At 47.6% G+C, this 23,194-nt stretch overlaps 7 protein-coding genes across 7 annotated transcripts; 2 read left to right on the top strand and 5 right to left on the bottom strand.

The window, feature by feature from the left end:
• Nucleotides 1–1,800: 1,800 nt before the first annotated feature.
• RhiXN_01633 (DDB1-and CUL4-associated factor 5) lies at nt 1,801–3,636 on the top strand (the record flags this gene model as incomplete). The annotated part of the gene is made up of 10 exons (XM_043321452.1): nt 1,801–1,929; nt 1,976–2,229; nt 2,298–2,376; nt 2,442–2,546; nt 2,608–2,662; nt 2,728–2,771; nt 2,825–2,999; nt 3,080–3,154; nt 3,202–3,481; nt 3,558–3,636. The coding sequence occupies 10 exons, from the start codon at nt 1,801–1,803 to the stop codon at nt 3,634–3,636; spliced, it is 1,275 nt and encodes a 424-aa protein (XP_043187275.1).
• A 55-nt stretch (nt 3,637–3,691) lies between these two features.
• RhiXN_01632 (glycoside hydrolase family 3 protein) lies at nt 3,692–7,247 on the bottom strand (the record flags this gene model as incomplete). The annotated part of the gene is made up of 20 exons (XM_043321451.1): nt 3,692–3,925; nt 3,988–4,161; nt 4,222–4,358; nt 4,411–4,459; nt 4,513–4,553; nt 4,609–4,762; nt 4,822–5,006; nt 5,061–5,106; nt 5,159–5,430; nt 5,481–5,566; nt 5,731–5,737; nt 5,785–5,824; nt 5,880–5,896; nt 5,951–6,090; nt 6,145–6,279; nt 6,333–6,546; nt 6,606–6,682; nt 6,741–6,771; nt 6,820–6,875; nt 6,928–7,247. 20 exons carry the CDS (start codon nt 7,245–7,247, stop codon nt 3,692–3,694), a joined length of 2,415 nt encoding a protein of 804 aa, XP_043187274.1.
• Nucleotides 7,248–7,972: 725 nt separating this feature from the next.
• Nucleotides 7,973–9,021, top strand: RhiXN_01631 (Origin recognition complex subunit 6 (ORC6); the record flags this gene model as incomplete). The annotated part of the gene is made up of 3 exons (XM_043321450.1): nt 7,973–8,067; nt 8,122–8,449; nt 8,512–9,021. 3 exons carry the CDS (start codon nt 7,973–7,975, stop codon nt 9,019–9,021), a joined length of 933 nt encoding a protein of 310 aa, XP_043187273.1.
• An 820-nt stretch (nt 9,022–9,841) lies between these two features.
• RhiXN_01630 (DHHC palmitoyltransferase) lies at nt 9,842–11,513 on the bottom strand (the record flags this gene model as incomplete). Its single annotated transcript, XM_043321449.1, has 6 exons — nt 9,842–9,866; nt 9,928–10,236; nt 10,289–10,390; nt 10,444–10,547; nt 10,971–11,350; nt 11,408–11,513. 6 exons carry the CDS (start codon nt 11,511–11,513, stop codon nt 9,842–9,844), a joined length of 1,026 nt encoding a protein of 341 aa, XP_043187272.1.
• A 617-nt stretch (nt 11,514–12,130) lies between these two features.
• On the bottom strand, nt 12,131–12,564 carry RhiXN_01629 (ribosomal protein S19; the record flags this gene model as incomplete). Its single annotated transcript, XM_043321448.1, has 4 exons — nt 12,131–12,149; nt 12,206–12,319; nt 12,375–12,477; nt 12,522–12,564. 4 exons carry the CDS (start codon nt 12,562–12,564, stop codon nt 12,131–12,133), a joined length of 279 nt encoding a protein of 92 aa, XP_043187271.1.
• Nucleotides 12,565–13,003: 439 nt separating this feature from the next.
• RhiXN_01628 (uncharacterized protein) lies at nt 13,004–17,128 on the bottom strand (the record flags this gene model as incomplete). Its single annotated transcript, XM_043321447.1, has 15 exons — nt 13,004–13,581; nt 13,635–13,726; nt 13,776–13,867; nt 13,918–14,288; nt 14,388–14,556; nt 15,281–15,429; nt 15,487–15,634; nt 15,700–15,858; nt 15,911–15,964; nt 16,016–16,257; nt 16,308–16,361; nt 16,422–16,498; nt 16,551–16,635; nt 16,686–16,925; nt 16,996–17,128. 15 exons carry the CDS (start codon nt 17,126–17,128, stop codon nt 13,004–13,006), a joined length of 2,643 nt encoding a protein of 880 aa, XP_043187270.1.
• A 2,167-nt stretch (nt 17,129–19,295) lies between these two features.
• Nucleotides 19,296–21,606, bottom strand: RhiXN_01627 (uncharacterized protein; the record flags this gene model as incomplete). The annotated part of the gene is made up of 3 exons (XM_043321446.1): nt 19,296–20,374; nt 20,428–20,929; nt 21,046–21,606. 3 exons carry the CDS (start codon nt 21,604–21,606, stop codon nt 19,296–19,298), a joined length of 2,142 nt encoding a protein of 713 aa, XP_043187269.1.
• Between the last annotated feature and the right edge of the window lie 1,588 nt (nt 21,607–23,194).

The raw sequence follows: 23,194 nt of genomic DNA, 5'->3' as shown, positions 1-23,194 counted from the left end.
TCTTACTTACCGGCTACTGCGGCTTATACCTCGAGATAACCTGCGATTATGTCTGCCAGTATGGCTCCAGATTTTTTCTTGTTGCTCTCGCTGTGCGCAGCACTGTCTAGACAGCCCACTGATCCGCGAGAGCCTGCTAACGCTTTTTCGTGCTATTTTTCCTTGCTTCGTCCTTAATCTTGTTAGCCACCCACTTAATCCGTGCTCTACTATGCTGCGACCCCACACAATCCCATAATGTTTCTTTGTCAAAGCTGCTCAGGAGCATCCTCGAATCTAGGATATCTCGTATCTTCCGAAGTTTCTCTGCCAAAAATCCGAGCCCATTACTGCATGTTCTCTACCAAGTTACCGTCTCAAAGGTTCTATTATCGTGCTCTAGGCCTAATACCGCTCGTTCGTACCTAAACACATGGTCCATGGGCGAGCGAGTTGTTCCGCTTCGGTACCACCAAGGATGTGGAACCATATCCTCGTGTGGTCGAAATACAGCCTCTTCCCGTTACCGTTGGTCATTGAGGTGCTGAACCAGCTTAGTTTCATCTGCGCGAGCAATTGAATTCTGGTTCGCTACTAACATGCAATATCCTGCAATTAGTGTGCTATGGAGATTTAGCCGTGGGCAGATATGCTTTGTCCATCTCCGACCAATCCGTAAGTGTTTGGAGCCTGCTTTTTTGACAGACGTGATAGGCATTGACCCAAGCTAACCTTCACTTCGAATTTGGGCCATTCTGGCGCACAGGTCCGGTGCACATGGAATGGACGTGCAACACGGCGCCTGTTGCAGCATTTATGGCCATTATTCCCCGGTAACAGCTCCTTTATCTAGTTATATGCGACGTCAACGATACAACCTCGAGAATACTTGTATTTGGTTTGGCGCTATGATAATCCTTAACTAGTCACGGGACCTCTGATTATAACACATACCAAAAACGTATATTCTACATTTTGTCGATTCATGAACTCATCTCTGGATTTACAATGGTTTTCTAAAGCTCCGTTAATTTTAAACTGACACCCTTTCCGTACTGACGGACAATCGGATGGCTTGCTGGTTTGGTGTGCGGAGTAAAACCAAAGTTGGTCGAGGGGTCCAACCTGAATTTCATTTCCAGCCCACGTGTTCTCAATTGAAAACACGGCGATACTCACATGGCTTTGCGGCGTAATAACAGTTTTTGACAGACAGCCACCCATTATGCTCGACCGCCATCACTCGCCCCTGTGTGCCCGCCATAAACGGGAGCAGTTTCTACTTAATATGCTAGCCGGCGGCTTCAAATATTCCAAGTGAGTTAATCATTTAGGGTAGATCACAAACAGGCGCCTGACTTGGCCCGGCGGGCTGTTACTCCGCGTGGCTTAGATCGCTCTCTGCCCACACGAGTTGTGTAAATGCAATTGCATTTTCAAAATGCGCCGGACGTTGGATGGCTTCGGCCGGCGATGGTTTGTATTTTTTAGATAGGTGATGATGCAATCTGTCTTACAAGCACGAGGTACCTATCATCGTTAGATACGAATCTGTTCCTGTGGGATACGTTTCAAGATAATTTTCGCGTCTCATCGGTGCCCATATTCAGACTGGCCACGGAAGCTGTAGGTACTGAGCCACATATTACATAGCAACGCGCGCTCATTAAATCCGAAGCGGCAAAATGTGCTAGCGGTGGCCTTTAATGCATCCAATGATAAAATATACTCGTAAGTATAATAATATGTCATTAACTTGGTCACGCCAATTTCAGCGTTGTCCCTAAAGTGTAGGAACGCACTCTCAATTAGTGGAGTATGATGTCTCCCGACTGGTTTCGGTCCAGGGACGAAATCCGATTTGGAATTTCTCGAGCCACACAAACACACCTGCTGATCAAGCATCCCAGGTCGCCCGTCAAGATGAGGGGAATAGGATTCAACATTTGTGTGAATACGGAGTACGTTCCTAGTATTAATAGCGCACTCGAGCTAGCCTAATTGGTTATCGGTCATCGAGCGCGAGGACACGATCTACTCCGTGTCGACGCACCCAACGCACCCGAACTTGGTCATGACGGCAGGCGAAGAAGGCCTGGTTCGGCTACATGATTTAAGGAGCCCTGGGTCGGTCTTTCCTTCTATGGAGGGAGTTGTTGTCCGCAACTCCGAGATCAACGATGCCCAATGGTGTCCAACGTCAGGAGCCTCGCATTCCTTCATTGTTGCTCAACAGAATGGCAATGTGTGGTAAGCATGATATAGTTAATGAGAGATGAAATACATCGCCTCTAATACCCTAATACCCTTGGTATCAGCCTGCTGGACTCACGCATGGCCTTCTCTACATCGATCAACCCTGCTGAGAACTTGGACCCCAAAAACGCTATTCATCACGTATGGTCCTTGTATTTGTTTTTCGACTGCTTGCTCGTTTGTGCTCATTCAAGACTATATGCTAGTATGCGACCTGGGTAACAAAGGCTGGGTCCAGTTCGTCTTGGGGCCCCGAGCCATCCAGCGTGGCTTTCAGCTCTGATGGTATGCGTGTGGCTATCACACTCAAGGTCTGTTGGTACATAGTTTTGTAGTACAGTACTGGTCATCTAACCTACAGGGATGGCTCAGGACTTCACACCAGTCCTTTACGACACATTTCATGCATCTCCCCTTGCACAATTCTGTGCGTTTCGCGGGAACGCGAATTCTCCGAGGGTCGGATCTTATGCTAACAGCTGTACGGTAAAGGTAGGTTGAGGATCTGTAATTGTCAAATGCAACCGAGTAGAAAAGTATGCATGCATGTTTAGCTGATCTTTCTTTCTCGGCGCTGTCGTACACGTAGCATGGTTCTTTCGGGGGCGCTGGTCTAGGTCTCCCTGAGGATTCGGTTTATTGTGCTGGCTCGGACGACTTTAGAGTATATGCGTGGGCGGTCCCTTCAAGGGACACCCTAGAGCAGAATGTACGCTACTGCAAAAGCGATCAGTGGCTCTTAGAAACGGACACTAGTTGTATGGGTATGTACTATCTGCGAAGCTCGCAACAAAATCGTCTTAGTTTACACTCTCCTGGTACCTCCAACACTGTTGGCCGGCAGGCTTTGTAACCCCCGATGATCCACATACAGTTTCTGTTCCCTCCTGCCTCCGTCACCCTGATTTCCTCCTTGGAGGTGAGTATACTTGTTCAGCTAGAGAAAGCAGACTTAGGCCTCCCAAGGACATAGATCTATCGTCAATACGGCGGCCTTTCACCCTACCCTACCTTTGATTTTTACTTCGGGTGTAGAAAGTCATATACGAATGCACTCAATGCGTCCGATCCCTGGCGGTCGAGCATCAGAGCCAGTTGAACTATCCCGAGTATTACCCCCATCGTCTCAACTCTCTCGCATCAGCTTTCGAGCTGCTGCTTATGGTGCAGATACACTATCCCGAGAAGAAATACAAGTATATAGAGAAATTCCTCGCGAAGATCGCACAATATTTATGTTTGATGAGTACGTACGCTCTCGCCGTCAATTCAGCACGTTAGTTAGCTAACAAGATGGTCTCTCCTTACCCTCACGACTCAAGGATCCTGCGAATGGAAGAAGCACCTGATATTTTTCAAACACGCCCTCAGATTTCATTGTTGAATGACTACTATGCTTAAATTTCATGTTTTCTACTATACATCATAACTGGTTCGTGCGCATAGCAAAGGCCTTCTATTGAACGGTGACAGTACCATTGATATGGACCGTTTGGCTTGTTCCAATCTGGACAGTGAATTTTCCTGGTTCAACGACAAACTTATTTTCAAGTGTCCAGACGGCGAGGTTTTGAACCGGGATTGAGATCGACACCGACTTAGATTGGCCAGGCTGGAGGTCAATCTTGGTATACCCTTGAAGAGATTGAACAGGTGTGACAACCGAGCTAACAACGTCCGTCATATAGACCTGTGGAGAACGGGTTAGGTGAGAAACTTTATAAAAGCGCTGTAAGTTTTATCGATTCCCACCTGGACAACCTCCTTGCCCGCACGGCTACCGGTGTTCTTCACGTTGACAGTGACGACAAGAGTGTCGGTCGCACTGAGAACGGACTTGTTGAACTTCAAACCAGAGTACTGGAAAGTAGTGTAGGAAAGACCATGTCCGAAGCTCCAGAACGGTACTGGGGTATCAAGTGAATACTGATGTAAGGTCTCAGCATACCTAATTATCTAGGCGCAAAAGCATAACAATGTGCATACCTCATGACCGAAAACCAAAGTCCCGTCATCTTCAATCCTTCCGGGTCCAGTCCAGTCGACAGGACGGGCACCTTTCAGATAATCATAGAATGCAGGAGCAGTACCGACGCTGCGAGGCCACGAAGCCGATGTTCTCCCTACAAACTGATTAAGCCGGCCCGTTCACTTTTACTAGCTTTTTGAGCTTACCAGATGGGTTATAGTCGCCGAAGATAACTTCTGCCAGAGCAACTCCTTGCTGGATATGTGTGTTTAGTACCGACATTTTGGTCTTCTATGCGGAGCGCTTACCAATTCGCCTCCGTAGAATTGTGAGATAATAGCATCGGCGTCTGTGGAGTTTTTGTTATCAATAGAGTAAAAGATGCGGTGATATGCAGTACTCACTCCTGTACACCCAAGTCTCGGCAATGGGCTTTCCGGAGACATATACAACAATGACCTTCTTCCCAGTAGCTTTGATGGCCTTGATCAAGTTAAGCTGAGCACCAACTAAGCCCAGGTCTGAGACGTCAACATGTTCACCAGTCGTAGCATTGACCTATAAGTATAGTTTTCAGCTCTCATTTGGATGCGCCCGAGTCAGACAAATACCCTTACCCCTTGCCATAGAAGGGTTTGATCTAAGGACCAAGTTCCTACAGCAACTACTGCGACATCGGACTTTTGGGCGGCAGCCACCGCCTCAGGGAATCCTTCTTCGGACGCAGACCAAAGTTTGCAGCCCTCAGCGTAGTTAATCTGAACATTGGAACCAGCGAGAACTTTTTTGAATCCATCCAGAGCTATAGTCGGGGTTGTTAGCGATATTACCAGTAGACGAGGAAGAATAAACGCACGAGAAACCGCATTATCCTTTGCCCCAGCAAACACATAGTCACCCAACTGCGTCCCTAGCTTCAGTAAAAGCGCAAATCGCCATTATGATAACACTTACAATAACTTGTCCAGCTGAGGGTCCGATCAGAGCAACAGACTTGATACTGGTCTTGCTCAAGGGAAGAATGTTGTTATGGTTTTCTAAGAGAACTATTGATTCTCGTTCTACTTGCAGTAGTAGATCAAGAGTTTCTTTAGTACGGACGTGGCCGGTGTAGTTAGCATAAGGATATGGGTTCTCGAAGAGGCCGAGGGCAAACTTGGTCCTTAGCATATAGGTGACTGTTTCATCGAGCGCTGTCTGGGAGACCTTGCCGGCGCGGATTTGTTCTAAGAAAAGTTCAGTTTGTCTTCATCTAACACGAAAGTTTCTTGCATACCAGGTAGGGTGAGGTATGTGTATGTGCCACCGCCCATTTCTCCTTGTAACCCATTCTCCAAAGCTTTTTTGGCACAGCACTCGCGACTATCGCAGGTTCCGTGTAAGGTCATCGGCAAATCAACCTTTAAAATAGCTTGATTAGCCGCAGCTCCACACCAAAGGGGTTCAACTTACGGAGCTATTTTATTTTCAATGTGAATTCATTAATCATTAGACCCGAATCTTGGCAATCAAACGACTAAACTCACCCAGCGTCTAAAAAGGCGTTAGCACATGCAAGACTACTGGAGATTTAGACGTACCAGAGACAGCCCAGTACTTGTAGCCCCATTCTTTGCGGAGCTAAATTATATTAGGTTAATACATGCACAGTAAACTCCTGGCGATTCGGTCTTACAATGTCGATCAACAAGTCTATATAAAACCTTAGCTCATTACCACGGGATCAAATTGACATCGAGGACTTACGCTTATTTGTGACAGCAGGAATGCCGTCATAACTTGAGTAGGCGGTCATAATTGAAAGAGCATTCAGACAAGCACGATTGAAGGGCCGAAGATAGACAGATCGTAGGTCGCGCTCTCCACCCGCCACCGGGGCAATATTCCTATTATGATCAGTTGGAGTATATACTTATCAAACATAGATGTAAGTCACTCACAATCCTCCATGTGGGGTTCCGAATGCAGCAAAGTGCTTGCACGTGGCAGCCATTCGCGCAATTGCGGTGGTTGAAGCATTAAGCCGCCTACCGGATTGGATACCCTCGACGAAAGCTAGACCCATCTCTCCGTTGCTAAACGCATGTATTAGATAGCCCGCAATGTAATGGTTATAACGATCACTTACATGAAATGATCCTCGCCGAATGATTCTTCAACTCGACCCCAACGTAACTCGCGACCAAGATCGAGGACCGGGGCAAATATTTGACTGATTCCAAGTGGCTCAGCCTCATTTGAGACTACCTCTGCAACTTTGCGAATCAAGTCGTTGTTGAATGAGCAAGCCATTGAAAGTGGAGAAGGAAATATGGTCCCATTGTTAGTAAAACCGTGGAGACCTAAATTTGATTGAATTTAGAATTGGGATATGAGAAAATGTTGTTTTATAATCATCCACCTTCAGACTGGAAAATTGCCGGAATTCCGAGGGTGGTGTTCTCCATAAGGTATTTTTGGCCAACAGTAACTGCATAGCTGGTTCAAATCGACCAAATTAATCTAAATTTGAACGTTGGACTTGCGGAATACTCACACAAGTTTCTCGTAGGTAGAAGAATATCCAGCTTAAATGATGTCAGGCAAGGGCTGCTAGCCAGTAACAGTCTACTCACCCCAAATAGAGCCGCCTTTGTATTTCATCATTTCGGCGAGTCCAGTTGCGTTATGACTGAAGAGAGCTATTATCAGTCCCCAGAAGTAAATAAAATGGTTGTACCAACGTAAGGGTGTTGTCCTTTGGATCATTCATATCCATCCACCCGTTGATGTCTCCCTGGATTAGCTGCGCAACTTTATCTTCAACAGTCATCCTTGGGAGAAGATCCTTGATTCTGTCTTCGATGGGCGCATTGGGGTTTTTGTAAAGTGGGCGACCAGAAGGCGAAGAAGTAGACGTGGAAGTAGAGGTTTGAGTCGTGGTGCTAGTCGTGGTGCGAGTCGTGCTAAAGGAATGCGACGTAGATGTCGAGCTGCTTCCCTGTGCTAAAGCTACAGGAGCCGATGCAGCAACGAGGAAGCCGGTCCAAGCCACCGTTTTCATAGTGGACGCAAGATGAGAGGAGAGAATGGGCGAGTTGCACCTAGAGTCGCACCGAAATTAGTTGGCAAGCATATAAATTGCAAGACAAATGCTCGGCGCATATTCAGCCCAAGAGTTCTGGATGGATTGGCTAATAGGGCCGCTTGAAGAAAGGAAATTCTCCGGAGATAATCCGTGCGGTGATAGGCTTAAAAGGAGTAACTTCAAGTCATGGGATGCAGGATGAAATGACATCTTTCGTTACGAACAGCGAAACTAGGGGTCTACACGGAGCCAGCATCCAAAACGAGTAGTCGTAGCCCGGATTCATTTGGTCTTGGGTGCTTCTCATTTGAACCATATCGTTAAATACGAGGGTTTGATCTCACTGATATAATTTCCGGCCCGTTGACCCATTTTTCAAAGGACGATTGTCGGCGAGTAAGTGCCATCTAATAATCTGTGTATTTACCCCAGTATGAAACGAATGCTTGCACCGAGCAGAATTTTGATCACCATCTCGGTCAAAATTGGTTCAAAATTGGAGGATCACGTGTGTCTATGGAAGTCTGATTGCCAATTGAGCAGAGGCGTACCAACGTAACAAACGCAAACCACAGCGAAGACTCTGAAGATTGGGGCCGCCCAACTCCTGAACAACAAATATGTCACAGCTCGATAGTTTACTACTGGAGAAATTTCTGCCCAATAAGACAACGAGGCTTCAAGCAGAGTCTCTACTTAGAATGGCAAGGTTACGTACCGCTCCTGGGACCGGCATGTCTGTAGATGAGGGTGGCATCGGTCTTCCTGCGATATGTGCGTTGATCGCATGCGAAAGGTGAGCTTCTGATAATAACGGCTGCTTTTCCCCTCCAACTTCTCTAATTAACAGGCTCGGGGATCGCTCTTTTTCCAAGGAAGTTGCTCAACGCGCGTCGTGTCTCCGACCTCAGCTATTTGAACAAACGTTGACCACCGTACGAACAGTACTTAAAGAGCAGGATAACCTTGCTCCTTCCAGAAGTACTCGCTCTGCCCAACGCCCTATCTCTTATGACAGTCTGACTAAAAAATACGGAGCGAACCGTACGGATCCGAACATTATTAAGGACTGTCAGCGTGTAGAGCGTGGGTTAGGAATTGCACTTGATGATACTAGTGGCTGGAATGATCGTCGCATCACGGCAACGATTTTCTGGTGGTGCTGCGAGGCTCGAGGGGTGAGTCTAAACGATATCGAATTCAGCATCAAAACACTTATGGTTTCTCTGTATTTCGGAAGATCCCGATCGTACCTGAGAAGGAATACCTAAAGACACATGAAATTTCTCAAAATGATTGGAATCTCATCAAGTTTCAACTTACGCGATGTATGCAGGACGAGTATCAACGATTGCGTGGCAAAGCTTCAGGTGCCACAAAACTACCCCCACCTCGGCCCGCCAATGTAATCAAAATACGTCGCCGCGGGATAGCACCCGATCCGAACGCATCTGGGGTAACTCCCAAACGCAAGGGATCTCCCTCGTACGAAAACGAAGAGTACGAAGAAGGATATAGTGTTAACCCTCAGTCACGCGACGTGTCCTCACCTGGGCCGCCACTGACCCCTCCACTTGCGGATTCTTTGCCTCCCGCCTCGCCTCTGACGAAAAGAGCAGGATCACTAAAGTATCGACCAGTATACCCAGATCGCAGCATGTATGGATTAGAACGTGTCGCTCTGAGGGCTCAGGCCGCTGCTGATTTTGTGGCGTGGCGCGCGGGGACTTTAGTCATAGGCGCCCCTTGAATTAATGGTAGAAGTATCGCGCCCGTTTAACAATGGAATCCTAGCTCTTATATTTCATACACTACTGCCTGTAATTCTATACGTGGTTATTTATATTGGCTATATGCACATAGTCGATTGATAGCATACCGCTTGTACTCGGTAATAGAGCCTTGAGTTATAATACAAGTCGTTTGATAAAGGAGTGCCTCTCTCAGTCCAATCGATTTACCACTTGGATGGAGCACTTAAGGCCGCACACTTGTATCAAAATCGTTCTCTCGAGAGGATGATGGATGGGAGTGTGCGGTTGAAGTTGTAGTAAGAAAAAAACCCGGGGACCTACAAGCTAAAGAGGCGGAACTAGTTTAGCCAGTCTCTTCCATATATCATACTGAATACTAAAAGTATTTCGACTGACTTATATCTTGCTCTCACCTCTGAGCTTTACACCTCCACGAGTCCTCCGCATCTCAGAGCTTGTAGTTTCAGAGCTGGGAGTGCATCCGTTTTAATTGAATGGTCTATTGGCTGGAACCAGTACACTCTTTAATTCTTCAAGGCCAGAAAACTGTATTATATTAGAAATTCATAAAGTAACGATATAACACTGCATGCGCACGCGGAGACAACCAAGCTTACATGCACTATACGGGTCAAAACGATTAATATCTAAATCATATGAAGATACATATCCAGAAACGTCCCATCAATATTCCAACACTCCAGTGCCTTCGTTCATGAAGTTCCGTCAAGATGCTCTCTTAGCCGTTCGAGCATATGGCCCGCCTTAGGATTCCGAGGAAAAGATCTCCCGTTACCGCTCGTTCTAACCGCAAAATCATTCGCTCAGAGTGTGTTCCAGCCTAAATGTGTTCGGCAGAATCAGTCACTTACCCACGGCCTCCCCACCAAAAAATCTCCAACCAGTCAAGGAAGTACCTTTCTGGCCTAGCTGCGTATAACTCCACCCAATTTCGCTTCCATCCAAGATCATAGATCCGAATCTTGCCGGCGGCAGAACGCACGATACGACGCTGTTCACGCGTCATGGTATGTTCGGCCAGCTGAAAGGAGTTCTGTCGTGATGCGACTGGCATAGAATGTCCAGGTGGTGGGTAAAGTGGCAAAGTCTCCAGTCCAGCAGGGGATACCAGAGAAGAACTCGTGTTCAGTTGAATCTCCTCTGGGCCTGTGTTGAGCATAGATTGTAGGTCTACATCAGATTCGAACGATCTGCCCCTAGAGTTGAATATTCAAAAGGCCTGGAATGAATAATTGAACCAACCTGTCGCTATCGTTGCTTTTGCGTGCATCGACAGTTCTCGGAGGCGGGAGATATCGAAGCAACATGTATGGGGAAAGTTGCTCGATCGTGGTCTGCCCTGTCCTGTCGTAAAGTGAGTGACCTTTTTTATTTTAGCTCAGAAAATACCAACTAACGTCACAAGATAAACATGGAATCCAGCAAAGGAGCCCATGCATATAGTAAAAATTGCACCTCCTAGTGCGAGGTACAAAGCATGAAAAGGTGTGGAATCAAGAACCTAAATTCAGCTGTGAATTAGTAGAATTTTATTAAATGTTGGGGCAACTTGCCTCAATTGCATTATTGAAGTACCATTTGATCGGAGAAATGGATACTGAGACGGCATGAACCGCGATTAACATCGTGCAAACAAGAAAATGAACAAATGAAGGATAGGTTCGGTGCCCCTGTGCCAAATCAATTCGGTAAGAAAGGTTTTGGTGACAAACACGGAAGCACACCAACGACACAATTATTTGCCAGCCACGGACAATGATGATCTAACGGATCACTTAGCCCCCCTGAACGTCTCCGCATATGAACAGCTACATACCCATTTTTAGTACGCAGCGTTTGCAATACGAGCAATGGTGAGCACGCTCGGGCTGTGCCATCCGCGTATATGAACGTCCATGTTAAATTCACAAGTCAGTACACTGACCTTGGGAGCCCAGCATTTTCTGCACCATCTCTTCTCCCCTTGGTCGTCCACTTCGATATCTGAATCATCTTCACTGGACTCTGCATCCTTAATTGAGGGTCCAGCTAGTGCTTCTGCGAGACTAAGTTCTTCGTCGTTCTCATTGCTCCTGGGAGGTGCATCCAAGGCAGCACGCTCCGCATCTCCAGAGCCTAATTGCTGGATCGGCCCTGGATCCCGGGAAATGCAAACAATGAAAGACGACAGGGCCATGAACTCCAATAGGCAAGCGATAAAAATATGCATAATGGACACCTTGACTGTTCTTTCGATTTTGTAGTGATGAGCAATAGTCACGAGGATGATTGATGGCATGGCTGACAGGATGAACGCCACAGCGACTGATATCCAACCTTTCAGAAGACATCACATTATACGGGAGTACAATGATAACGTACCAATAGCTGGACCATAAGTGGTAATAAGATGCCAGACTCGGCGGATTATTTTTGGTATTCCAGTCTTTTGAGAACGAGAGCTAGTTCTTCGAGTATGTCGTATCATAGGAGGATTGTCAAAATGCACCAGTGGCATATAGGCTTCAGGGAAGAACGTGTGAATACTCGGTCGGGTCAAGTCAAGAACAAATCAAAAGCAAAGGCTGAACTATGTGTACAGAGGTATCGTCGTTAAGTGAAGAGGCACGCGTACGTAGCAAGCAGTTATCAATCAATATTAGGGGGTTCAAATAAGACGTGCAGAGTATCTTCTAGATTGGTTCTTGAGATAACTAACACCCAATAATGGGTCGTAGCTGGACTGACGTGGTTGTTGGTAGCCGGAATTTGATCAGTTGAAGATCTTCTCCAAGCGCTAGCCGCACCAGAAGAATTTGCATCTACACGCGTCTTCGTTGGACTTGCGTTTGAGGTTTTTATAAGAGACCAGGTGGCCTACGGTGTCTTGTAATACTAATAAACGAAGCTGTTCCGAATCGATCCATTTACACACTTGCCGCTACATGTTCACACCGTTGACTCTGGAGTTCTTCCTAGACATGGACAGAATCCGAGATATGTATACACTGTAAGAACTAATACCATTTGGCAGATCCGTTCAATGAGAGAGATCCAGCGTTAAAGTGTAGCAATAAGATTATGACATAATCCAAAAACTGTGCGCTACTTGTTCTTGGTTTGCCTATATGCCAATGTATATTCAGAGGGGCAGAGCTGTATCAAAGTACTGTCACTCACCTGAATGTGAATCTCTTTCGAGTAGGGGCAAACTCTCCGAGCTTATGTCCAACCATGTCCTGTGTGACCGAAACCGGGAGGAACTGCTTTCCATTATGGACAAGGAATTTTACACTAAATGGGATATGTATCAGAGTGAGAATGGCTCGATATCGTAAATAAACCTCACCCAACAAAATTAGGTAGAATAGTGCAGGACCGTGACATAGTTTTCACAGGAATATTATCCGTTCGGGCTCGACTTAGGTTGGAGAACGCAACAAAGTATGGCCCTGTAGGGAATTAGATATGTATTGTATAAGTAACCCTCGCCCACCTTTCCAGGCCGACCTCGCGAGTGCCACGGGTGTGCTGAACATAGTAGTCAGGAATAATCGGTATCACGTGAGGGCGGGATATATTTCGTCAACCGGTTTTGTCAGAGCCTGACGAGCCAGCTAGTTCCACACAATATGTCAGCATAAACTTTCCGCGGCGGAATCACGAATATGAATGTGATCAGCAGTATTTTTGGTCCCCGCGGAGCACTTAAATCATAGACATTCATTTCCATTATTGTATTCAAAGACAGTTATCAGACGGTGTATTGGGAATACAGAGATATGTAAAGATCGGGGGAGGGACGAATACAAACAGTGATTAGGTCCAAAGCACAATCGAAAAAATATGTACTAAATTATATAAAAGAAGTTACGCCGTTCTAGAAAGGACCGTCTGTACAAGATTCGAAGTAAGCTAACATGGCAAACGCCTTCGACCATTGACATTTGCCCAAGTGTGTATTTCAACTTTTCTCGGCTACCGAGCCCCCGACGGACCGCCAATAGATTCGTACGTTGGTGGAATTTCCCGCGGAGCATCTTCCTCGGGTTCTTCATCCACCCGGCCACCGTCTGTATGTACAATTACCTCATTGTCGTTGGCCACGTGGAGGCGCCTTGCCTCGCGGTCCTTCATAAGGCGGGCCGAAGATGAACCGCCCTCCGACGTGGCGGGCTCTGATGGTTGAGTGAGGTGATCGTGTGTTGAATTGGCCCGTGAGTGCGTATAGGCAATGTGATCGCGGGACATTGGCATGGGCATGGGCATAGTCATGGACATAGGCATAGGCATCCCCATACCAGAACCAGGCTGTGTATAATAGCTCGTCCCCGAGGTGGGTCGAGACATTCCCGAGGTTGCTTCATCAAGTTCAGACAATGGCCGGCCGTGACTTTGCGCGGAAAGAGGCTGCGAACCAGCGGACATTGCCATTTCATTCCGGGTCGGAGAAGGTGGGAGATGGTAGGGCCGTGCGATCGCTTCGGGGTCATCAACATCATCTCCTGCGAGATCCATTTCCCGCCTATCCACGTTCCGATCCGGAGCGAACATATCTTAAAAAAAGTCAATAAACCAAGATCCCACGTTTTGGGCCAAGTGTGCTCACTTTCTTCGAATTTGTCCTTATGCGTTTTCCGCCGAATGAACCACAGCAAAGCTATGAGTAAAAGCAAACCCCCAACACCCCCTACTACACCCCTAAACTGAAGTTAAATGCGCAGTTTCTCATGAGCATAAACGCACTTACCCAACGATCGCACCGGTGTTATTGGAAGAGCCTGAATTTGATGGAGAAGCGGTGGGCCCGACAGAAGTCGAGGTGGACAGAACGGTACGGTGCTGCCCGCCCCGTTTGTAAGGACAGAAGTAATAACACGCGTAGTGACCACTGGAGCATTCGTAGTACCAGCAGCAGATGTCGAAATCTCTGAGGTTGCCGATGGAGAAGACTGAGACGCAGCTGAGCTAGTCTGAGCCGGGTCCGTAGGAGAAGTAGGGGAGGCAGAAGTGGGGGTAGATTGTTGGGAGGTTTCGATAGGAGTGGAAGGCCCTGAAGTAACAGGAGTGCTGACGGGAGTAGTACTGGTGGGAGTGCTGACAGGGGTGCTGACAGGATCGCTACTGGTAGGACTGGTTGGGCTGGTAGTAGTTTCGATCGGTGCGGTCGAAGCAGTTGGGGTAGTGCTAGTCGGCAGAATACTAGTGGTTCCAGGAGGCGTTGAAGATGTTGGAGTTTGAGCAGGCGTTGATTCGGTAGTTGCTACGAGAACGGCCGGCGATCGTCAGTCCGAATAGCCAACAACAGAAATACAGTTGCTCCAATAATACGAGAGCGGGATAAGGTAAATCGAGTACCTACTTGGCTCCGGATCTTGCCTTTTTCCTAGCCTGGGGCCCGCGCCTATCACCTCAAATCTCCGCTCAACGAGCATATCTCTCCTCGCAAAGTCCATCACGATCAGGGGTGTGGTGTGATTTGTAGATTTAAATTGAATGTCAAAGAGAGTAAATGACTTGGTGGTTCGTGTCTAAAAAGCAGGACTGAGCGTAGTTGCTAGAAGCTAAACCGGCCAACCACGGTCCACGCACGGAGTCAAAAGTTGATAGTTGTGGTTATATTCACAGCTGGTGAGACGAGCTTCCAGCGACCGGACCCCTGATACCTCTTGTGGAGCTCTCACGTGACCAGTCTGGGGTCCGACCTAACTGTGGGGGATATACTCGCATTTCTTCGTTTGAACTTCTAGTGCATTAACAAGTCTTAGGTGACGTCTGCACACGTCATAAAGCACGCCTGTTCCCACCTGGCTATACATTGTACCAACATCATTGGTAATACATGTTTACCGTGATAAAAACCGGCATTTTATGGCCACGGATAGGATAGTGTGCCGACAGCTTTAGGATAACCTGACTTCGAAATCTCCGTTATCCTTATGTACCAAGATCACCTTTACTCGCACCTATACACTATGCCCGGGCTGTGTTCACCGTTGGTAACAAACTATGTATTTGGAACCCATTGCTTCGATGCGCATGTCTCGTTTGACTCCATCACTGTATGTTTGTGACCAGACCGAAAATGAACTATATAGAATTGCCACAAAAATGATAAGATACTGCATATTTAAATACTTCTACATCCAACGCCGGGCACCACACACAGACCACCCGTTCATGATTCTTCAAAAATAATATCGCGCATGATCCTGCTGCGCATGTGCGGGCGTGATGCGTCACGCCTATTGTTACCTGCATTACGGTTGGTGCCATCCCCGTTAGCGTCATTGCGATTGTTCTGGTTTTGGTTTCGGTTCCCGCCATGTCCGTTTCCGTTTCGTTTCCGTTTCCGTTTCCGTTGTTGTTGCGGTTTCGACCGTTTCCATTGCCGCGAGTTGAGGCTTGCAATAAATTAATTGATTAATTGTTTTTAAGCCGTTAGAAAACCGATGACTTACTTGAGGTAGCAGTGGGTGCTGCGGTGGTCCTAGTAGCACCGGTACCCCCGGTAGCAGTAGCGGTGATGATCGCTGTACCAGCCGGTTGGCCCACGGGCTCCGACACAAACGTGGCGAGGCTTGAAGAGAACGAGGCGCTCATCTCTTGCTAGCAACACCGTATGCATGTAATACTTAGTTTAAAGGCGAAACAAGTGGACTAGAAATACTTACGTTACGCGTGATTGCAAGGTCCGGATTGGAATTGACTTGAGTCGCTACTGCTCCGCTTGTGGGTGTCACAGCACCAGTTGCCATCATTTCGATAGCCTTGCTAACCGCATCCTTAACAGCCACTTTGAGCTGCTCTGCCTGCTTGACCGAAATAACAGCCTATAAAAGCGATTAAGAGGTTTCTGGGTATATAGGTAGCTAAACTTCATACATTTTTGGCAGTCGTGGAATTCCCGCCATTTGGAGACGCATCATCTTGTCCGGCCTACTCATGGGGTGGGTTAGTGGTTTAAAATGATTTGGAATTTATACTCACCAATAGATCAATAGGAACATTGAGCGCGCTACCCGCCGCAGTGATCAAGTCATTAGCCTCGCTGGGACTAATCGACAAGCGACGAACGAGACGTTGAATCTGGCGTTTCAGCTGTGATATGTCATTCGAACGCTGAAGCTTATGGTTATTGCGATTGCGTCCGCTACGATTCCCACCAGTGCCGTTACCAGTAGTAGAATTTCCTCCCCCGTTGTTTGGCATTTGAACCGCAAAGCAACCGCCTATGTAGATATATTCACTTGTTCTTTCTCTGGCACAAAAGCGCACATACCAAATGGACCCGCTCCAACTGCTGCACCGCCGTTTGAAACGCGAATAAGACACGCTGTATGCGGAGCTTAGCATGACTTGTGATAAATGACAAGAAGCGTTGTATTGAACTCACCATCGCCATTGGTACCCCCGGTGCATTTAGTCCCGGCCGGAAGCTGGGCCTCGAACAAAGAGTTGAAAGGCCCACCCCTGTTAACACAGGGTTAGGGACTAGTGGTTAAAGAGATACAAATAGACGTACACAAGCAGGCCATTCTCTCCTGGGGCCTGTGTGACGACAGTAGCATTCTGCCATTTGAGGCCGGTACCGTCAGCGTTGAACATGGCTGCCAAATGTTTGAGCAAGTATATGAGGCTGAAGCATCATTTGACCTACCGGTAAATGGACCTCCTCCATCTCCGTTGACCTGGTGCAACGTTATACTAGCGACCATGTCATCGGTTAGAGCTGGAAGTTGACCATTGCCGGCCTTTTCGGCAGCAGCGAGGGAGTTGGCAATATTAACGCTCCCTCCAGCGAGTGTCGCACCACAGGGATCAGCAATCAGATTCTTGAATACTGAAGTATCGATTTGGAAAGGCTGTTCGTCGGTTCCATCGCGAGGAACGGAGCTGACTGAATAGTAGATCGAAGTAAAGTATTAACACACCAGATTTGGCAAATAAATGTGAATATATGCACATACCCATACCAAATCCGGCACCCGTGACACCATTGTCTCCTGCTACTGCAATAATGACCGCATGGCCATGAACAGCCCTAATTTGAATGGACAGTAGGCTCAAACCACCAAGAAACGCTTTGAACGAAGGACGCATGACTAAAAGTTAGGTTAAGAAGGTTGCCTAAGGGCCTGCCCAAGTGAATGCTAATGTATCATGTGAGAATGGAACGGTTGTTCAACCCAAATCTACTCACTGATGTAAAAGTATCGCTGAAAAGATGCAGTAACTATAACAGCTGGCAAAGATGCTACCTGAGCAAAACGAAGGAACAATGTACAGCGGTCTAGCCGTCTGATATTCACAAAAAGTATACTGCCCGCTTTTTATATCACATATGCCGAGGTGCTGCGGCTTGAGTTCACATGCTTACCCCAGGATTGATTCTGGTGGCCACGGCGATGGTTATCTTCTTTCGCAACGTCGCTTTGCTTCTCAGATCCATCGCTTGGCGGCTAAAATAAATAAGCCGAGGTCGTTGATATAATGATACATCTTTTGTTCCAGTACGAAATGGTGCGCGAGCCTTGGGTACGAGGCCCTTGTGTGTATTTTGCCCGTATGATCAAATTAGAGTAGCAAAGGTATACTGTATCTGACCCTTGACTATAGTTACGAAGTGCGCGCTACAAACGGAAATGTGTGGAAATACTACCACCACCATCACATATTGTTACCCATGGTAGAGAGCCGTCAGACCCCAATCTACACAGCATGGCTTGGACTGCTTGCGTCTATGGCGAGGTAGTCCAGGAACTATACAATACATCTATATGCAGAATGTTTTATCCACTACGGAAACTTCTCGAAGTTCTTCAGTATTCCAGCTTTCGTTCGTACTTACAAATGATTTCCAGATATTCCAAATGGCATCTGCCAAGTGACCAACATTCAAGTCTACGATTGGGAACGTTCTCTATAACAACAGCCGTTTTGAACCAAACGTGACTACTGTGGTCAAGTTCGCGGGTTTCTTCGATCCAGATGTGTCATGCGTATCTAGCTTTGGCTATTTGGCGAAGCGCTAGACAAGAGGACTTGGACCGCTAGGTCAATCAAGTATCACGTAAGGTGGAATGTAGAAATACTGTGTCAATCCGGGTAAGTTAAGACGCAATAGGCAGTGAATTAGGGGCGCCTGTAAGTATGTCGACAATGCCAAGGATCAAATCGGGTTCAATGCAGCACAGACATAGCGCTTGGATTTGGCTCCAGGGGTTGCTACAGTAAATACTGATCGCAATCTACGTATACGAAACGTCGGTAATATACCAGTAGCAATACACGAAAGCCCATAGATATAAGACCAAAAGCGAATCTATATTGCCTAATATCATGTAAGGATAGTAAGGTAGTGGCGAACCATAGTGGGTGTCATGATCAAGCGCCCAGGGAAGGAAAGTGGGGATGAGTAATGACATGATCGCCACGTGAATCCCTGTTTTGTCCATCACTGAGTTTTCGCTTCATTTCATCAACAACCCAACTACCTAATACACGTACGCACCGTCTCTCTACGTTAGATCAGGCAGCTAGGCTCTACTATCTGCTAAAATGACACGGAAAACACACACTTCAAAATTCTACGTATAATCCGCTATCAAGGCTATGCTTGAGGCTGATATTGAGTGCCATGCTCAGACAGTTCCCTATCATTAGAGGAACGCGGGTTTTGGGCGAGGGGGTTATATCCGTCAAAGGATTTGGTTAGACGATGTAATATGCCTTGATGTTTCTTGGGGCATTGTGCGAATAACATGCCCCTCGTTGGTCCATCTGCGTATCAACCCTTCCAGATATCCCAACATATGCAATCTTGTTTGTACTATTTTAACCGAGTATGCACTCGGGCCACGGTAAATTACTATGTTCCCAGCCAGTGAGTATCTTTCGCTGTCGGATATAAGTTGTATTGATTCAAACAAAGTTCAGCGTCTGACATTATTGCATGGAGCTCCGGAGCACCAGGAATCCGAGGGTATCAAAATGAAACAAGAAACAAAGAACGAAAGAAAAGAGTACGAGGGATGTGGTAGAGAGTATGAAACATATGAGTGAGTGTTGTAAATATACATGTGCAGCATGACTGAAACTAAAAAAAACGATTGTTGCTAAAAGAAACAGAAAGAGCTTGAAACATGTAGCCCAGTAGAAGTCGTCTGCTACGGAGCACGGCGAAACGGACGTAAATCACACATATCCACTCCAAACCAAGAATAAAGTAAGCCTACCAGAACGTAAAAAAAAACAGACCGTGATTGACTCACGCAATCACACAGCCTTGCCATGCAGGCCTGGATATAGCTCCACGAAAAGGCCCTGTTCGGCTATCACTGCCTTGAGGCTGTTGTGGAATCCCGTGCTCTCCATACGTGTTTGTGGTAGCAGTTTGATCGTGCCCGACAGTGCCTCGTAGATTGGACTCTCGTTGCCTACGGGCAGCACGGCGACCTAGCTCCATACCTAGCGCCGCGACATTGGTGACGCTGCTCAAACCAAGTCCCAGTAACGTATCATCGAAAGTAGTTGCAGCGACAGAATCGTCAAGCTCGTAAGCTACGATACTCCCATCATGTTGGCGGGCAGCATAGCCAAGCATGCGTTTGTAGGGAGCGGGGCGGCTCAATATCTCTAACAAAGAGCTATCAGCCTCCTGTTGATCTTGCGTCACTTCGGTGGGAGAAGCAGTTTGGTGGGAGCGATGGGTTGAACTTGCGGGGCGCACAGTCGAGGACACGCGGGATTTCAGAGATCTTGACGCAGAGCTAGAGGAGCCAGCAGAAATAGGTGGAGGTGAAGCCACATCGACGGGTTTAAAGTGAGTACTTGAAAGGATGCCCGGATTGACTTTAAGCCTTTTGGCTCCTCTTATTGATGCTTCCCCTGCAGGTTCTGGAGAATTCGAACGTAAACGTACTCGCGACCGGGGTAATGCGGCAGAAACAGAACGAGAAGATCCAGGCACGCCTAGATTGGGAGAAACCGAGGTGTATGCGCTGGTAGAACGCTGCCAATGAGTTGGTTGGCTTGAGGGCCCTCGGGAAAATGGCCACTGTTTCTGTGATGCAGGGGCGGAAGTCCGTTCAAATCCTGGGTTTGTAAGTGTGGGCGTCAAGGAGTCCCGCTCCGAGGAATCTGGAGGTGAAGTAGGACTACCAGTCCTAGGTCGCTGATCAAACTCAGAGGCCCTCATCTCACTACCCCGATCATGTGGTATAGGCGAGTAGGAGAACGCCTCGCTCGGCGGAACATCTAGTGCACCAAGGTATGGGTACCGTGCCTCCCAATTCACTGCTCGATTATCTTCCTGGAAGCCGGCACCAGGCGATTCATAGCTCGTAGCTGGAGTCTCCCCACTTCGTGCCGTCATGGCCGCATGGATATTTGTGGAAAACCTGGTTGATCACTTAAATTCGTATGTGGCATATAGTAGCCTTCCTGGAAGTTCGGCGGCGCCGGTTCCCTAAAGTAAGCTTGGCCAGCGGTTGGTTCAAGAGCGCCAGGTACGTATGATGTCTCCTGCAAGCCTTGCCACGGGAGGGGTGGGATTGTTGGATAATCGTAGGAAGCAGGTGCAGAATCAGATTGCCACGATGAGCCTGGATGTTCGCTCCAAGCCTCGGAGCTGAACGAAGAACCCCAGGACGGTGGAACGAGTAGAGGCTGCAAGTCGCTATAACCAGATGCAGGATTCCAGGCTTCTGGCTGTGGTTGGGACCAGTGAGGTACTGTGGGACCCGGAGTATGTGTAGGTATAGATGGTTGTCGTTGGGAAGGGGAGTAATGTAAAGGATGTGGGCTTTCGTACGCTGCCTCTGCTCGAATTTCTTGAGGCCGACGATGAAGTTCTGTAAGTATAGGAGCTTTGTTGTCCGCATGAGGATAGGCGGCCGGTGACTGCGTATATTGAATTACAGACAAATCCTCGAAGGCCGAGCCCTGTCCCCCCGAGCTTGGTGTTGATCCAGACGCAAGTACTGACGGTGAAGCCTCGGTCGTCGAGTGCGCTGTACCATAAGGGGAAACGGGTGAAGAGTGGACTGAGCTTCTCGAACAGAGTCTGCTCCCGCGATGTAACTACGAACTTCAAACATCACAGTGTCCGCGCCCTCATCGAGCAACTTCTGGACCAACGGGGCGAACACCCACACAAGGGTAGTTCGAGGAGGGTAACGTTTCTTCACCACCATGCCTGGCATGTCGAGAAAGGCGAGCGGGTCATTCAAGTTACGAGGTAAGCCACCTTGCTCCTCAGCTGTAAACACGGATGAAGGTACAGATGCCGGGCCAAATAGTGCGATCGCATTGACGTCCCTGCCCTCTCGCCTAAAGGAGATGACGGAAGTCACAGGTTGAAGAGGGGCAGGAGGAGGAGGAGGAGGTTTGTTATTGCGCTTTCCTTTGGAAGGTGGGGGCGCCGCCCTTGGGGGGCTAGCTACCATTTTCACCTCCACAACACCGTCGAGCGCTGTCTCGTCCATGAAGTGTTGAATCAATGCAGGGATCGATGGGTATGAGGTCGCCAAGTCTAGGCGGTAGAGCATTCGGCGGAAATCCCGCCTTTGGGAAGACATCCTGGTTAGGCAAAGAAGGAAGGTAAGGACTAGTAGATGTCGTGGTGGCGGTAGCGCAAGAGGAATAGCGTTGATGGCAGAGAAGATACTGTAGCCATAAAAGGGTTATTGGTCAATGTAAGCGCATCGTACCGGCTCGGCCTTGTCACACTCACCAACTAAAGGTGCATTTGCACAGAGCGTAAGGATCGTGCTCTCGAAGAGCCTAAAATGTCAGCGAGTGTCGTGAAAGAAGGTAGTTCAGGCCAGCTGCTGCCGGGAGGGGGGTTATATCGCCACAACCAGCCTGCTCATCTCTAATCAAACGACCGTTCCAAAACATTGGGGCTATCTCCTTAAACTGGAGCTGAAGCTGACGGAGACCTATATGCTTTCCGTCCGGAGATTTCAAGAACGTGAAGTCCCGGTCACAGCCTGGGCAGTAACTTCGGCTATGGTGCTATTTTCTAAAAGCTTATTCGCTCCATGTATAGCACCCCTGATCGATAGGTTTCCGAAATTTTATGGGGGTTTAAGTAGGCTCAGAGGACAGAGATACTTGAATGTCACACAGCCAAGGGGCGATAACAAACGAGCCGGTAAGCTTCGTGGTTCAACAGGCTCTTTAGTGCGCATTGAACAGCAAAACTCGTGCCTTTTGTGCCGCATGTATACAACGTGCTTTTCGTGACATTCAGGGAAGTCACGTGAGGAACTCTCCCACCGTAACTTAATAATCCGGAATTTTCAAGCTAAAAACAGGCAAAGTTCTTTGGGAGATAATTGATCATCCGCGCGTTTACTTACAATGATCTCATTCCCGCAACAATATCATAGCCTTCAATACGCAAACGCCTCCAAGGGCAAAGCCATAACGCCACCAGGTCTACACCCATACACTTGTTCTGTTTATCCCCGTTATCCAGCTCATCTACCATAAGAGGAACGGCATATTGAAGACACATTCGGAGCTTCGAATTTACACTATGTTACCTGCATCGCAAGGACAGAATCGAGCCGCAGTCCCTAGGCTTTTATCACCCTTGCCCCGAGGCTAGAGATTACGTATGGTTGATCTTGTTCCCGAGCATAGCCACTAATTCCAAAGTAGCTTTTTTGTGGCGAAATTTTACTCCTAATGTTCGAGCAGCTTGATTATAGCAGGCAATTTATACTAACCTTGACTCCTAGTAATACACCTTCCTGAATCAATGTTAATTTTATCTCGCAATCTGTAGCCGGATCAAATTTCCTTGTTGCAATTGAAGCATATATACTCATAAGGATGAACACCCGTTTCTTAGTTTACACATGTGTACCCCTAGCTTCAAACAGGGGGCGAGTTGCTATCCATTATGTGAGTGCTCCTGAACAATAGAGTAAATGGACTCACATCACTACAATCAATCCACGCGAGTAGCGAACCTGTGTAATAGGAGCATGCCTCCAACTCTGGGTCAAACTGACCTCTTGACTTATAATCCGCAAAATAGATAGTAGGTAAAGTAAACGTTTGGTAGTGGCTTGATTATGTTTGGCCCAGTTTAAACCTGCTGGGGCTTGGGGAAAGTAAATTCACCATCCACATACCTACGAAGAGTCTGTTCAC

Source organism: Rhizoctonia solani, chromosome 16 (genome assembly GCF_016906535.1).
Source record: "Rhizoctonia solani chromosome 16, complete sequence".
In the NCBI taxonomy this organism is placed as follows: domain Eukaryota; kingdom Fungi; phylum Basidiomycota; class Agaricomycetes; order Cantharellales; family Ceratobasidiaceae; genus Rhizoctonia; species Rhizoctonia solani.
The sequence above is the reverse complement of the archived record's forward strand: the minus strand, read 5'-3'. Positions and strand labels throughout refer to the sequence as shown.